General features: G+C 36.4%; 1 protein-coding gene and 2 long non-coding RNA genes across 3 annotated transcripts; 1 reads left to right on the forward strand and 2 right to left on the reverse strand.

Moving 5' to 3' along the window:
- Nucleotides 1-847: 847 nt before the first annotated feature.
- Nucleotides 848-1,647, reverse strand: LOC147489249 (uncharacterized). The gene is made up of 3 exons (XR_015200852.1): nt 1,522-1,647; nt 1,102-1,375; nt 848-995 (listed from the first exon to the last, which is right to left on the reverse strand). It is a non-coding gene; the product is annotated as an uncharacterized LOC147489249 (long non-coding RNA).
- Nucleotides 1,648-3,492: 1,845 nt separating this feature from the next.
- Nucleotides 3,493-4,705, forward strand: LOC147489250 (uncharacterized). The gene is made up of 4 exons (XR_015202108.1): nt 3,493-3,870; nt 4,093-4,136; nt 4,368-4,410; nt 4,512-4,705. It is a non-coding gene; the product is annotated as an uncharacterized LOC147489250 (long non-coding RNA).
- Nucleotides 4,706-9,977: 5,272 nt separating this feature from the next.
- LOC147489251 (histone acetyltransferase MCC1-like) lies at nt 9,978-15,130 on the reverse strand. The gene is made up of 6 exons (XM_086571949.1): nt 14,901-15,130; nt 13,639-13,865; nt 13,408-13,552; nt 13,222-13,321; nt 12,910-13,138; nt 9,978-10,362 (listed from the first exon to the last, which is right to left on the reverse strand). Exons 2-6 carry the CDS (start codon nt 13,743-13,745, stop codon nt 10,182-10,184), a joined length of 762 nt encoding a protein of 253 aa, XP_086428075.1. The 5' UTR covers nt 13,746-13,865; nt 14,901-15,130; the 3' UTR covers nt 9,978-10,181.

Raw genomic sequence — 15,130 nt, forward strand, 5'->3', positions numbered from 1 at the left:
TGTCCACAAAGTTAGAAATATGGTAAAAACAAACAGAAAAACGCGTGGTGTCACCAGACGAAGGACCAAACATCAACAATAAAAGGGCGAAGAAACCGATTTGTAGTAACCACCAACCAAGAAGAAAAGAATCTCCGATGGCATCAATGTCACATGAAAAGGATTGATTTGTTAAAACTAATAACAAAGTAAGGGGAAAAAAAAATTACATCGCCTCACGGTATACCTCGATTTCAAGAATCTTGTGCCCTATATCACTGCACTCAACAGAAAAATGTAATGACAACCGTAAAACACGCTAATGCACAAAAGTTGTCGAACACACAAACAAATCTAGGGAGAAAAACACACTTAAAGGGACACCTAGACTTTTATGACGATTATGCGCTTCCAATCGATCCAAAGATACATCTATGAGGAGTCACAAAATAAGAATGAACGCCAAGGAACCAAAAAAAAAATGATAAGAGAAAAAAAAAATAAGAACGAAGGAAGAAAGATAAAAAAAATTGACCAAAGCCCTTAAGTAGCACATAAATTAAATGAAAAGGACATCTAAGAAGATGGGGTTTGAAAAAGAATAGAGAAAAAAAAAATAGTATAATACTTTTTGTTGTCTAGTTAAAGTAGGGTATGCAGTTGTTTTTGCATGGTGTGGTACGGTGTCCTAAAACAATAGCCAATGCAAATATCTAATATCAAACTACATATGCAAATAGACCTTAACTTTAATTAAAAACTCTGATTTGATCTCAGAATGTCAAAACTACATGAGGTTAACCCAAAATTGATGAGAGGAGAAAAAAAAAAGTTTCATAAAAAGCAAGATGATCAAGGTTTGGTTTCCAATCTTCTCAATAGAATAAATTGACTGCATAGAAACAATAACAAAAAAAGAAAGGGTAAAAATGATAGAATATGAGAGAGACCATACCCGATGTAGTTTTCCTTCTTGCAACTGGAGAGGAGGAGAACTGATGAAGATATAATGGTCTCTGCAAGTGATTAGGAGATGGCTAATTTAGAGGAATTGATTGATGAGAGAAAAATAAGTACGAAGATATAAACAATTGTCTGGGAATTGAAAATAAAAAGAAATACCACTATTGATGAAGCCCTTCTAGAGAAATCACTTGTTGACCTGCAAAAGCCACCGTTGTATCATGCGCCTTTTTTTTTCCCTTCATTGAGAACTTCGAGCTTTGGAGAACGAAGGGTTTTTGTGAGCTTTGGAGAATGAAGGGTTCTTTTGTTCATTTTCACGATTAAAGCTTTGGAGAACTTAATCGAAGGGTTCCTTAATTTCACAATTAAGCTCTTTAATTAATTAATGCCGAATCCACAACTTTTATGTAACAAAGAGTGGCCTAAATTCCTATTCGACGCAACAATATAAGCAAATAATTAGAAAAATAATCATGAAAAGTTTAGGGGAAACAATGTAAGTAGAGAAATAAAAGAAATGCACTGAAGTGAAGGAACTTAATAAATTAAATTAGGTGGTCGATCAAGGGATCTTACCTTTGAACTGTGGCTGGTTAGACGAAGTGCAAGAGATTCCAAGCGGTGAGACACATGCCTGATGATCTACTCAACAACAAATGAACTATATGCCAGGTCTTCTTGCAACTGTGAGCCCTATCGCAGCCCATGTGAACAGTGATCATCCGACTATTTTGAAACTCGACCTCGGCCTTTGGCGGCCGTTCACCATGCTCGTTCTTTGGGACACGCCTTGATACATTCATCGCATCGCGAACCCGACACTCAAAGGACCTGCATTGGCATGGACCTCTCGAACGCGTCAATCCCGTCTTCACCCGGGGTTTGGCTGCTTTCGTCGTCGAGTGGCTATGTTATCACCATCCGAGAGGAGCAAATGTGCTTCACCTTCTCGCATTGGTTGGGTGTTCATCGATGACTCTTGTGCGAGCAAGTTGAGGAACTGGGGCACTCGCTTTCAAAGAATCTTGGTGAATCTGCAAGCGCCTAGTAAGTTAAAAGCACACGTGTCACAACTTATAAAAGATGTTTATGGGGATTCAAGTATAGAATTTAAACATACCTCATCAATTAGTCTTTGGCGCGCTCAGACGTTCCAAATTTTGGTGCTGCCCCCCCGCCGATTTAATTACCAAACAAATACTTTCTTCTTTCTTGTAATCCAGTGAGCCCAAGGCACCATTTGGATTTGTGGGCATGAATGCAATCAATGCAACGAAGGCTGTTCGAATCCGCCATTAAAAGTGGTGGATCGGGATATGAAAAGCATGTCAAACTTTGGCAAGACAGTAACATACTCATTCAATTGGAACTCTTTATCCAACTCAAACATCTTTGTATTTCATATATACATTAATCAGAACAACAACTCCAGTTATCTATCTTTTATAAAGGTCTATGTTTAACACAGAACCATAACAGAAAAGACAAACAGAAAATTATCAATTACACCATGTTCGTAAAACTTCACATCTAAAAGGAAGAACCTAAAACTTAATGGTAATTGTATGGTAACTTCACATTTATGTATGGTAATTGTGCATAACGCTTTCATAATAGCACTGTGGTTTCGACTTCTCCCATGCTTCAAATATTTTTCACGGCTCTCATTTGCAATGAACATGCCAATGTAGATACAAGATAACTGTGAATAAAGTTTTATCCTCATAAGACCACCGGATGTTACAAGTTAACAAGACTTAAGGGGAATTTGAGTTTATCTGAATAATGTTGTTCTTTTTAAATTGTTGATTTCTTAATGAAATTCCTCATAACATATTCTTACATGTTTCTTTTTTCAGTATTAGAGTTTGAAAAATGTTATTATCCATGATAGATGATTTGTGTATGATGCACCCTTTACTATATTATATATTCCTCCTATGCTTAATGACCGCTTAAGTTGTATATATATATTCCTTTGATAATTTTGGTGGAACTAATATATGTGTAAAATGCCCACCCTCTCTCTTTATGGTATTACTAGCATTCTTATTGTCATTTGCTTTCTTGATCGATTTTCTTCCAACAGATCTTTGCATTCAATAATATAAATCCCCAAGCTCCCACTCATATCCTAATTATTCCGAAAGTTAGGGATGCCGACTTAACAAAACAACTCACTTTCCTGACTCGCGACTTCATGGGCCGGGATTCAATTTCAGGGGTATAAATCAAGGGTTACAATAGTGCCACCAAAGCGTGTGAGTTGGTTTGTACACTCTTTCTTTAGTTTGTAGGAAATCGATTAACCACCTTCTTAACTATGAACTATGGTAAACTCATTAATTTATTCTATTTGTAGCTATCGTTCTCCCCTACAGATTTTATGAGGATTCATTTATACCAATACCATCAATTACTATTTCAAAAAAAAAAAAATCGTGTCACAAAGACACATAATGTGAGTGATAATATGCCTACAATTGATTCTTTTCGGTTTGTTGATCATGTTGTTTCTTTCAAATATGCTTCTCCATTTATAGTCATTCTACAACATTTGATAAGAGATGTAAAGGCTTTGTGGTTGGACGTCTTATCTTTCTTTCTTTCTTTTATTATTATTATTATTTTTATAATTAAATTTTATTTGACAATGAACACAACTCCTGACTTGCGGCAAGGATTCGTTTTCAGGGGGTATAAATCGAGGGTCACAATTGCCTCCACGTGAGATTAGGGATATAAATCAAATTCTTAAATGTGAAAACCCTTCGTATCCAAACCTTTCGTTCTCCGAGATTAGAATTTAATTGTGAAAAGCTTCACAACCTTTTGGGTTCTCCTTCCACCTCTCAGTGCTTCGACCATCTCAGGTATATACCAGAACTCCTCTCTCCGATCCCCATATCGCTACTTCTTTCTCAGGTAATCTCCATCTCTCTCTGCGCTTTCAATTATATTCTCATGGCATCATATTTTTTTTGCCATAATCTGAAGATTGAGATATTGAGATGTTTTTAACTGTTTAAATTAATATATTTTCATTCTTTCGATTTCAAAATGATGTTTTCAAATAGGAATTTTTTCAGGAGTTTGTCTATTTTGTATTGTTTTCTATGAGTTTTATTGCATATTGTTATTAAACAGGTCATTGGTGCACTCTCTACCTTTCTTTCTCACATTGCACTCAGGTACTCTCTCTCTCTCTCTCTCTCTCTCTCTCTACTTTTTGTACTTCAAGCATGGCTTCTACCTATTGCAAGCAGATCTTACCAATGCTTTATTAAGTATTTCAAATTTTGTCCTATAGACCTAGATCCTTGAACAGCTCACTTGCTCTTTGGCCAGAAAGGTCAATTAGACGCGTTAACAATCCAATGTCCTCGGTGAGGTTTTGCTCAGAGTCTCATTTGCTATTGCAGGAACTCCAAAGGGTAGAGAATGAAAATCCCTTGGGCAACAATGGTGAGCTTCTGTTTTGCCATAAATATGTAAAATTCTACACGTTCTATGCTAATGTTTTGTAACAATGAGTCTCTATGTAAAACGTAGTTTTTCTGTATCAGGTCAACCATCAACAGAGCGACCGACACCTCAGATGCCAGAGAAAAGAACGTTGCGCGTTGTTCTTGAGATACTGCAGAGGTTAGTATTTATGAACATAAATCCTTGATTAATGAAACTCAAGGTAATACTTGGGCATAGCTCGCTCATGAGAGTATTCTACTTCTTGGATTCTTTTTTGGGAAAGACACGTGAGATCTTCATTTGTACCAGTTGATCCCCAGAGAGGTTTGTACTTGATTTATTTTCCCCAATGTCAAAGTTCAATAATATTTATAGCGGACTTCTTGCTTTGGAAGGTTGAGGGATACTATGAGATTATTAAAGAGCCAATGGATTTCATGACTATGAAAGAAAAAAAAAACAAAGCAAGGAGCTTACAAATCTCTTAGAATCAGTGTCTTAGTAGTCCACTTTCGGTCGGGTTAACATAAATTCCAAGATCTTTACCCTATGCCTCGATTATTAGTCGAATCCTGTGATATCTAATTAGTGAAACATGACTCAGTTTCCATATTTGAGTTTATGGGAGCATAGTTGGACTGTGATTGATTAATTATTTGAATACTTATAGCATGACGTTTTCTTGATATTTGAGAATGCGATGCTTTTCAATGCTCAAAACACCATCTTTTCTTCAAATCATCAGTGCTTGCTTTACTATTTAGTCTCAACAGTTCTTAGTCATTTTTGACAAAGAATGTTGCCTAAAATACCTGCTTACCTTTATTACGAAAACATGCGATGAGTTTTTCAGGCTCAAACTATAGACGAACTGGCTAAGCAGGTGGTTCGAACCCTCAGAACGAAGCCTGGAAACCTTGAGTACGAATTCTTGACGAAAAAAAGACATGGCAGAAAGCCCAAGTTTGAAACCAGAAGTTTAAATTCTACATTGCAACCTGAGCTTAATACAGTAGGTAGACTGAGTAGAATGACTTCCAATGTCGCATCAAACGGTAAGCCACATTCTTGATATGGTGATTCAAATTTCATCCATGCATATGCTTAAAATTTATCCACGCAACACTTCAAGTACGTCTTATATACTGTTTACTAACTCAAAGTTATATTTGTATAGAAGACTTGCTGCTAAAATTTTGGCACAACGTACTTTTTTTTGTGTCACTCTATGACTATCAGCATCTGCCCTCAGTAGACTCCTAGAGAAAAAGTATGTATAGTAATTAGTATGTAGGGTGCAAGTTGAACCATCCAACCGATATTATATCAAATGTAAAAATACCTTTTTGTTTTATGTAATCAATGTAATATACTAAAATGCCGTTAGATTTGTTATATAAATTTGACCATGGGATTTTCTATTTTCTATTCTTTTCCTTTACTTTTTCCAGAACTAGAGAAGGACAACCGCGTTCAAGTTCTGAGGCCTTTTAAATCTTTCCTAAATGAAACCGAAAGTGATTAATTTCAAAGGAAGCCACTTGCTCCAAATCTATTGTGCGCGTAAGTCTTCTTTATCACTGTGAAAAAAATTTAGTTCCTAAAAGTTTATGGTGATTACATTCTTGAGACTCTACAGATTGACAAAGGAAGGATGGATGCTATGGATACAAGGAGAGCCTGTTGCAATTTGTGGAAGGTCTGGGTCCGACAGCTAACAAGGTTGCTCAGCAAAAAATTCAGGAATGTATAATTCCACCCCCTAACACTGACTTTCAAGCAACACATCACAAGGTCATACGCCCTCAACCTACAACAGATTTGAACTTTTCTGGGTGATGATGGGCGGTTGAAATCGACGGCGGATGCCAACAAGCCCGATGCTCGTCGCATGCAAAGTTAGCTTCTTAGGCAAGGCCTGCGAATTGAGTGCTTCCTCCGCGAGAAAGATCACATCTCGGATCAACCGTTGCCTTTTCTAGCTACAAGAACATCGAACCAGCCAAGGTCTCGACTCTTCTATCCGGGCGGTTAGCTATGGAGTCGTTTTGGCTCGGCCGGGCAAGTAGCTCTATTCAGGGAAAGGGAGACCAACCAGCTCTATCCGGTACCCCGACCCCTTTGGTTGCTTATAGGTTGAGAGTGGTCCCTCTATTTGAAACCGTCGAGGACTTGAGGGAGCTGGTTCGGTGATCGAAAGTTGTTAGCAATTGATTGTTATCGGAGCACATCATAAAAACCACAATGGACAACAAGAGGTAACGCGATCATAAATAAATGGGATAATTTTGTCTAGGCCATATGAAACTTCAGACTCCAATCGGGTTATTGTGGGCCGGTAATGGTTGGGTACTTTCGGATTCGAAAAGATGTTGACCGCTTCACTCTGCGGCGATGGGAACTGTACAAAGCCCAAGAGGATGTTGTGGCTACCTGCAATGAGTATGGCATCAAAGTAACACTATTCCATGGACGGGAGGAAGTATTGGACGTGGTGGTGGACCCATCGTATCTTGCCATTCAGTCCCAACCACCGGTTACAGAATGGTAGTAGGTCCATCATGCGGTTCGCGAGAACTTGGATACTACTAGATAATTCTTTTGCTAGCTAACGTTCAGTAATAGCACAGGTCTTACCTTTTTCAAAATCGCTTCTGTTCATGGTTATTTCATCCTCTTGAATCTATATATAAAAGTCTATAGTAATCGTCAAATGGTTTTTCCACTGAACGTTACACTCTTCATTAGAACACGTTCAATTAGAAATTTGAACCTTTGTTTAAACATATCTTTTTGTCTGACTCGGTTATAGCCTCCAATCCCCCCTAGAGAAGAAAATTGGTGTAACCTTATGGAAGAAATTTCCAAATTCAGTTGCAACAATTATCGGAGTATTGTATATGACAACCCAGACTTTCTTGCCTACTTTAACTAGGTTACGCCACAAGTCGAGCTTGGTTTCCTCAACATAGGAAGCGGACCGAAGACGAAGCAAGAATTCAACAGAATCGGACATCTTAGGTGCAATACCATGGGTATTTGCATGGACCGCGGACAATATTTGTTCTCCCGCTTGGCTTGGTGTTGGTGCCGGCCTAAAGGGTGCATCTGAAAGGGGATATACCGAAGATTTGCAAGCAATGTACAAAGAATGGCCATTCTTCCAAATCGCTATAGATCTCATAGAGATGGTACTTGGAAAAAGTGACATCCCTATATCCACGATTACGATGAAGTGCAAGTCATCAAACTTTACATGATTTGTAAATAAAACCTTTTGACCAAGTAACTTATATTTTGTTGCATTTGTTTCCGATTCTCGATGGCTATGCTACTAGCAATATAGGCACGCTTAATAAATTGATATGTGTTACACCTTTGACTACTACTTAGTGCATATATTGTTTTCATCTAATAGTCTAAAATGATGCATTTATTATGCGTATGTTTAGGAGTCGCCTATTTTTATTTTGGTGGTCGTTGGTTCGACTTGGTACTTTGGTACTTTGGTACTTTGGCATACTATTATCAAATATATTCATCGGATTGTTACACCTCTCACTTTGCCGTTGGCGACGATGGAGGTATTGGAATCGGCATTGGAAGTAGTGTTGGTGTTGGGGTCTTAATCGCGTTGCTATCCGAAAATCTGCTTCCTCTTTGAAATTGATTTATAGAATAAAAGTACGATTGACAATGTGAGAAAAAGTGTAATATATATAGATACTTGCTAGCACAATCTTAATAGTAAAATGTGTGTTTAGTGAGTGAGATCAAGTGTGATTTGTGCTTTCAATAATCGTGATTCGTGGTTTTTTTTTTTTATTTTTATTTTATTTTATTTTTGCTTTGGTAAGATCCGAATGTATCGTCAGATCCGTGAAAAGTTGTCGAGCAATTGAATTGTTACATGCTATCAGATTTTACCATTACACGCACCAACCATTGGAACAATGGAGAGTATTTACACTTCTCCAATTACTAACATCTAGCAACCACTAATGATATTCATTGTAGTCAGTTGGGGACTTACGCACAAATTCATCACTATACAATATTTAGCTTGGATTTTACCATTTAGACATAAATAAACATAACTTACAAGTATATAAAATCAAAGAATTACTTGGAAAATCACCAAGAGTTCTTGATTAAGATGCAAACAAGTAACTAAACTAAAGAAGATAATGGTCTTTCACATACCGCTATACAACATAGTATTTTGTGAAGAGTCAAGAGTTCTCAGTGATGTTCAAGTATTTGCTGATTCAATTTTTTAAATTATTTTCAATAGTTAATTACTATCGTGTTCGGAGGAAGAGGTGTAGCTCTTAAATGTTGTTGCAAAGTTGAAGTCTATCCATAGGCAAGTAATTAAGTGTAAAAGCCAATAAAAAAAGTTTTCTTCCTTTGCCTAATTATTGTACTTTGAGATCAATGATTGTTAGGGGGGCTACAATATATAATAATTTTATGGAATCCGTGCCGAAGGCACGGGCATTAACTAGTATATATATATATTCGCTTTTGTTTTATCATTGCTGGGACACTGCACACAAAACAATGGGCAGAGATAATGTCGTTTTTTGACACGTCAGATTTTAGGTGTACATGTGCCCAACCTCATCTTCCAATCCACGTTTGCTAATTGTAATACTGGTATGCCACGTCACTTCGGCACGGATAACATAAAATTATTATATATTGTAGCCCCCCTAACAATCATTGATCTCAAAGTACAATAATTAGGCAAAGGAAGAAAACTTTTTTTATTGGCTTTTACACTTAATTACTTGCCTATGGATAGTATGTCTCATCCTATATTTTAACCAATTAACTCTGTAGTAATATCCAATTCATACTTGTCATAACTTCCATTTCCATTACACTATTTAAGTAGCTTCAATATCATTTTTGCTACATTGGGCATTTTCACAAAATTTCAATCAAACTTCTATTATTAAACATAACAACAAAAATAAATCGATGAGTTTTACCAAGATTTTGTGCTTTTTTTTTATAGAGAGTGGTGCAAGAAATTTTGAACAAGTGATTTTCTCACAAAATTTAAATCAAACTTCTATTATTAAACATAACAACAAAAATAAATCGATGAGTTTTACCAAGATTTGGTGCTTTCTTTTGATAGAGAGTGGTGCAAGAAATTTTGAACAAGTGATTTTCTCACAAAATTTCAATCAAACTTCTATTATTAAACATAACAACAAAAATAAATCGATGAGTTTTACCAAGATTTGGTGCTTTCTTTTGATAGAGAGTAGTGCAAGAAATTTTGAACAAGTGATTAATATAATTTCCATATCTCATAACTATAAATAGTTACTAATATTTTTTAGAATAATTTAATATATATAACTGCACCCGTTCGTAGAACGGGTTCGAAAACTAATTATCTTTCAAAAATGTTTTGTGTAAAGAAAGATGTTTTGTCTCTTGTTTCCCCACCCAAGCCCATGGTTGTCTTCAAATTTAAAACTCCTTCGTGAATAACGTTACTCGGCCACATTTAATTTACCCTTCCACACTGACCTTAGTAATAAATGGGATCAATAACCTGTGCTATTATTATTCTTATTATTAACAGTGGATTTTATCGTTTTACAATACAAAGTTCCATGAAAAGGGAACATCTTAATTTAGTGACAATGTTACAATTTGAAGAAGCGAAAAATATGGAAAAGAGCTATTACAGATGAATAGATGATAAATAAACATGCATGATGATGATCTTCTGCAGTAACAACCAGCTAAACACACTGACAGCCATTCTCGGTTGAGATATTTTTCCTGTTTTGGTTCACTAGAAGGCAACTGGTTTCTTTACATTTGGGCCATTTCAGGACTCTCTTCTCCTCATTCTTCCATAGCCTTCCGATTAGCATTTTGCATAAGCTCCTCATGTATGTGGTTACTGCTGCAACAATATCTCTGCAGAACAGAAACAACATAATACATAATATTTGAGAAGGACTTCACAACTAACGAAACTAATCAAGAAAATGGTATCAATCCCAGAATAAAATAAAATAAAAAGGAACAACACTTATGATAAGGTATGCTAATATTGATTCTATGTTCACAGTTTCCATTGTAAACAAAATATGCTACTGAACCAAGAGACCAGCCCATTTTCTATTTCCTACCTTAGCCGCATCTTTTTGTTTTTGTTGGTAACATTCATCCATTCCATCAATTTCAAGTTACAATACAAACAGTCAATGACGTTCATAGGTAGCAAAATACTGCAAGACCATTACAAGGCACCCCCTAAAAAAATAACTTTCTTTGTTATTTATTTTAATAAATTGTCGCCTAAATTAATACATGAAGTCAACAAAAATCACCCTCTGAAAACTTCAGCAAGCACTAGCAGAACCAAACAAAGTCTGCTGATCTCTTCCAATATCTTGTGTACAACCCTCTCCTCGTGCTTAAATACCCCAGATTTTGTTTCCTTACATAATGTCCGCATTATCGAATGGGAATATGTTTTGCAAGCCACTTGGCTTTGCTAGAGTGGTTGCCCTATCATCTCCTCGCTAAAGCGTCTCTAACATTAGATAGTGGAACCAAAGAATAAATTTCAAACACCAGTAGTCAGAGTACAATTCACCTCCTGAAACCCAACTCCAAGAGATGTATTCCCCATTTGATAAATTAATGCTAAGACAGCCTCAAAGCTCTCAATCTCCCAATCATTTACACCTCTTCTTAATGGAAAATTCCACTCCACCCATCGTCACCTCTACATATATAAATCAAAAGGAAATCCTTGCTGGCCAAGTTGCTCCTTAAATTCTCCCCAGACCCCCAACCAAACATCCTCCCAAAAAGAATATGGTCTCACTGGTACCGGGTGAAAAGGTCAAAAAAACAACTCATTTTGTAACTTGTCACACACACGCTTATACCCTCCCAAAAGGATTTTTCAGTTTATAGAAAAGACATCCCCTCCTTGTTCATACTTATCCACCACTACTCTCCGCCACAAATGATCCTCCTCTTCACAATACGTACATACTCCGTAACCGTTTTGCCAACAAAGCTTTATCCATTATATTTACACACCAAACCATCTTCTCCCTTGGTAAAAAAGCCTACAATCACTTATCAAGTACATCTTACTCTTCCCTTCCTCCCTCAACCCTAGAGAGTGGCCTTCAGCAAAATGCACCTACCCTTAATATAAAGACATTTAATTTTGCACCCCAACAATTTATTTTTCACCTTCTCAATCACCTTAATTCAAATATCCTTGGACTTACTTTAAGCTCCCAACAGAAGAAGTTTCGAGATAAGGTACAAAAGGTGCCCACTTAAGTTTAATGATGTAAACCAATGATCACGCCACTCGCGAAAAGGCTTCGTCCCAACTCTTCGAGAACAAAAAAAAGGATAAAACGAAAGATAAAATATAAAAGAAAATGAGACAAGACATATATGCAGTGATTAGGGGTGTGCAAAGAACCGATAGAACCGACGAACCGAACAGTTTTGGTCGGTTTTGCAAATCTAGCCGGTTCAAGAAATACTGAAAACTGCTAGGTTCGGTTCGGTCAGTGGTTTTCAAATTATTAAACCGCCCGAAACTGAACCAACCCAGATAATATTTATGTCATATAATATCAATAGTTTTTAACCATTAGATTAATAAGATCTAACCATAGCCATTAGATCTTGAGTTAAAAGATACCAAAACCCTACCCTATTTTCTAAGACATTTTTTCATCCTTTTCATTGCACAAGTCGCCACTCCCATTTTCCACTCTTTCCTCACACTTCTCCATTTTATTTAGATTAATGGGTGCTTCATTGATTTTAATCAAAACACATGAAAATTTCACCCCCTATCTTCTTCTTCTTTAATATTAATGGGTGCTTTGAACAACAAACAATGAAATGTCAAATTCTTCTTCTTCTCCATTTTTTTTAATGGGTGTTTTGAAATCAAAAACATTCACTGTCAACTAAAATCGACTCAAGAATGAGTTTTTTTTTGTTAATTTTCCTTAGAATTGTTACTTTTCAAGGCTGAAATCAAAGTGGTGTACTGGTGTATGGTTTTCTGCCCTAGAACTGACAAACCGACCAATCCGAACCGAACTAGCGGATCAGTTGCAGTTCGGTTATAACTGGACCCGGTTCGGTTACGGTTCTTTGTTTTTGATAACCGATAGGGTCGGTTCAGTTGTCGGTTATGGACCAAAACCGACCCGAACCGACCAATGCACACCCCTAGCAGTGATAATGCCTTCTCGGAAAAGGAGTTTATGTCAAACACTATTTTTCCAGTTCTAAGTTCTAACTTCGCTAAACGTTTAAAAATATTCCACTACTGGTTCATGTCATGAAAGGAATCAATAGCTGAGTTAATTTCTAATTCCTAAGTCAAGAATTTCAGAACTCATTTCCCAACTTTGTCTGACATCCATCCTCTAAATTAGAAGTAAATAAAACCTAAATTCTTTTGCTTACAGTGGGGAGCAAGGAGATCGACCGCCATTTACGTAGTACACGAACAAGTACGAATCATAATGCTGTCCATTAATGTAATAAAAACTCGCCAATCTTCTAACACACTGGAATGACATTTTCTGGTAGAAACAGATCGCAGAATTGTTATAAGCAATTACGTGCAAGTAAACTGCACGACAAGAAAGAAGACTTGAAGCATATTTGACGACTTCCTGCGTAAGTGAACTCGCTGCAATTTCAACATTATTGAAGTCATTTAAAGTGTCATAGATTTCCTTACTTAACGAAATTAAAATAACAGAAAACTCTTACCTATTCCCTGGTTTCTATAAGATTGTATGACACCCAGTGTCAGAATATAAAGTAGAGTACGATCAGCCCCTGAAGAATCATACGGAAGCATATCCCCTATCTGTCAGGCCAGTCAAACAAATTGGTAAGTTTGATTACATCAATTTAAAGCTAAATTTTTATACATAACATACGGAATATGCTAACCTCGCTTTCTTCTGATGCAACCATCCGTGCGGTGACAAACCCAATAAGTTCATCACTTTGATTACCAGGTCGACTACAATCAACAGCCCCCCAAGATACAATGCCACGTCCATGGACAACATTTAGGAAGAACTCAGACTCATACCTGAAACATGACCATAATTAAAGAGGCTGATATAATACATGAGGATATGAAAAAGATTGGCGAGCAAAAATGTAAGTAAACTTTACCTAATAGGAAATAGATCACAATGAATTTGTTCAAGAACTTCAAGGTCAGAGGGCCGTATAGGCCTGTAAATAATGGTTGGAGAATGAAGGGCGTTTCTCCCAACCATTGAAGGTTGTAGTGTCAATCCCCTGGATGGATCCGATGTATTTTGAGAGAACGTGCACAATCTTCCGTTTCCATTTATGCCACATCATCCAGTACAGCCATGCAGTTCGTAAAGGGACCACTGCAAATTCCAACAATCCGTATAATTACAAAAGCAATGATAAAATATGAACAAAAGATAAAGGAATATGATATTTGCTCCAAAATTTTGTTAGAGGAAATGTGCCAAAAAATGTGATTATCATTCATAAATCCTTTCGACTAAGTAGATGAAATCAATCTAGATAATCCATTCTATTACAGTAGTATTACTGTTCATGCTTTTACTGTGCTGTCAACTCACTAACCATGTGACACCTTTCACCAAACTAACCAATATATATAAAATGCTAAGACAACAAGAAGAATGAACAGAAGGCTCCTAGTTGAAAATTTAAAACAAAGAACTCATAACAGAGGCCATTTGAATCGTAGAAGATCGTGGACCCAATGACAGGGAAGCCATAGAAGTTACAATGTCAATTTAATACGGTACTCGTTCCCTTTGGAAGTACTTGTTAAGCATGTATTTGCCTGATGTTAGATATGTGATCATCTTGATATACATTGTTGTGCATCTTTCAATCAGCTCAAGGTTTCAAAGTAGAAGTGGTCTTTAACAGGTTGATACATATAATTTTTAGTTGTATTTTCCTATCAGGTTCAGAAGATTATAAAGCATTCTTCAGCTAACCTTTCCTCTAAACTAGTCACATGACACGTGTTACCAAGGGAACAACAATCAAAATTTAACTTCCCATTATCCTCACTTCCGACGTTCACAGCGCCGTGCCAACATCTATTCATTCGATTTAGCTTAATTGCACAAGTAATTCACTTAAGTGAGATGATTCCCCATAAATTTCCTAAATTGCCTCAATAAATCACGAAAATTGATCAGAAACATAACTCAATCACACAATTTCATCAACACCCAACTCCCAAAAACCAATCTTTAAGACAAATCATCAAACAATATGAATGTATTAAGCATAATTCAACGTCCCCACATACAAAAAATTATAAAAAAAAATAAAAACTTTTTCTACAATTACAACAGATCAAATTCATAAAGTGTGGTTTCTAAAATTGATTGAACAGAAGGAAAAGAAAGAACCTGTTTGTTTGTTTGTTGAATTTGTGTAAAGATGTGGAATGAGTGTGGAGTGGGGTTTATTATCAGAAAAGAATATAAAAGGAGAGATCAAAGAAAGAAACAAGCTTTCTTTTTCTTTTTTCTTTTTCTTGTGATCGTTTCACAGGGGTGTCGAGATATCTGATTCAGCTGATGGGAAATATTTTGGGAAAACTGATGTTTTCTCACGATATATCAGCACCAGGGTTCAT

This window comes from Coptis chinensis, chromosome 7 (assembly GCF_015680905.1).
Source record: "Coptis chinensis isolate HL-2020 chromosome 7, ASM1568090v1, whole genome shotgun sequence".
In the NCBI taxonomy this organism is placed as follows: Eukaryota; Viridiplantae; Streptophyta; class Magnoliopsida; order Ranunculales; family Ranunculaceae; genus Coptis; species Coptis chinensis.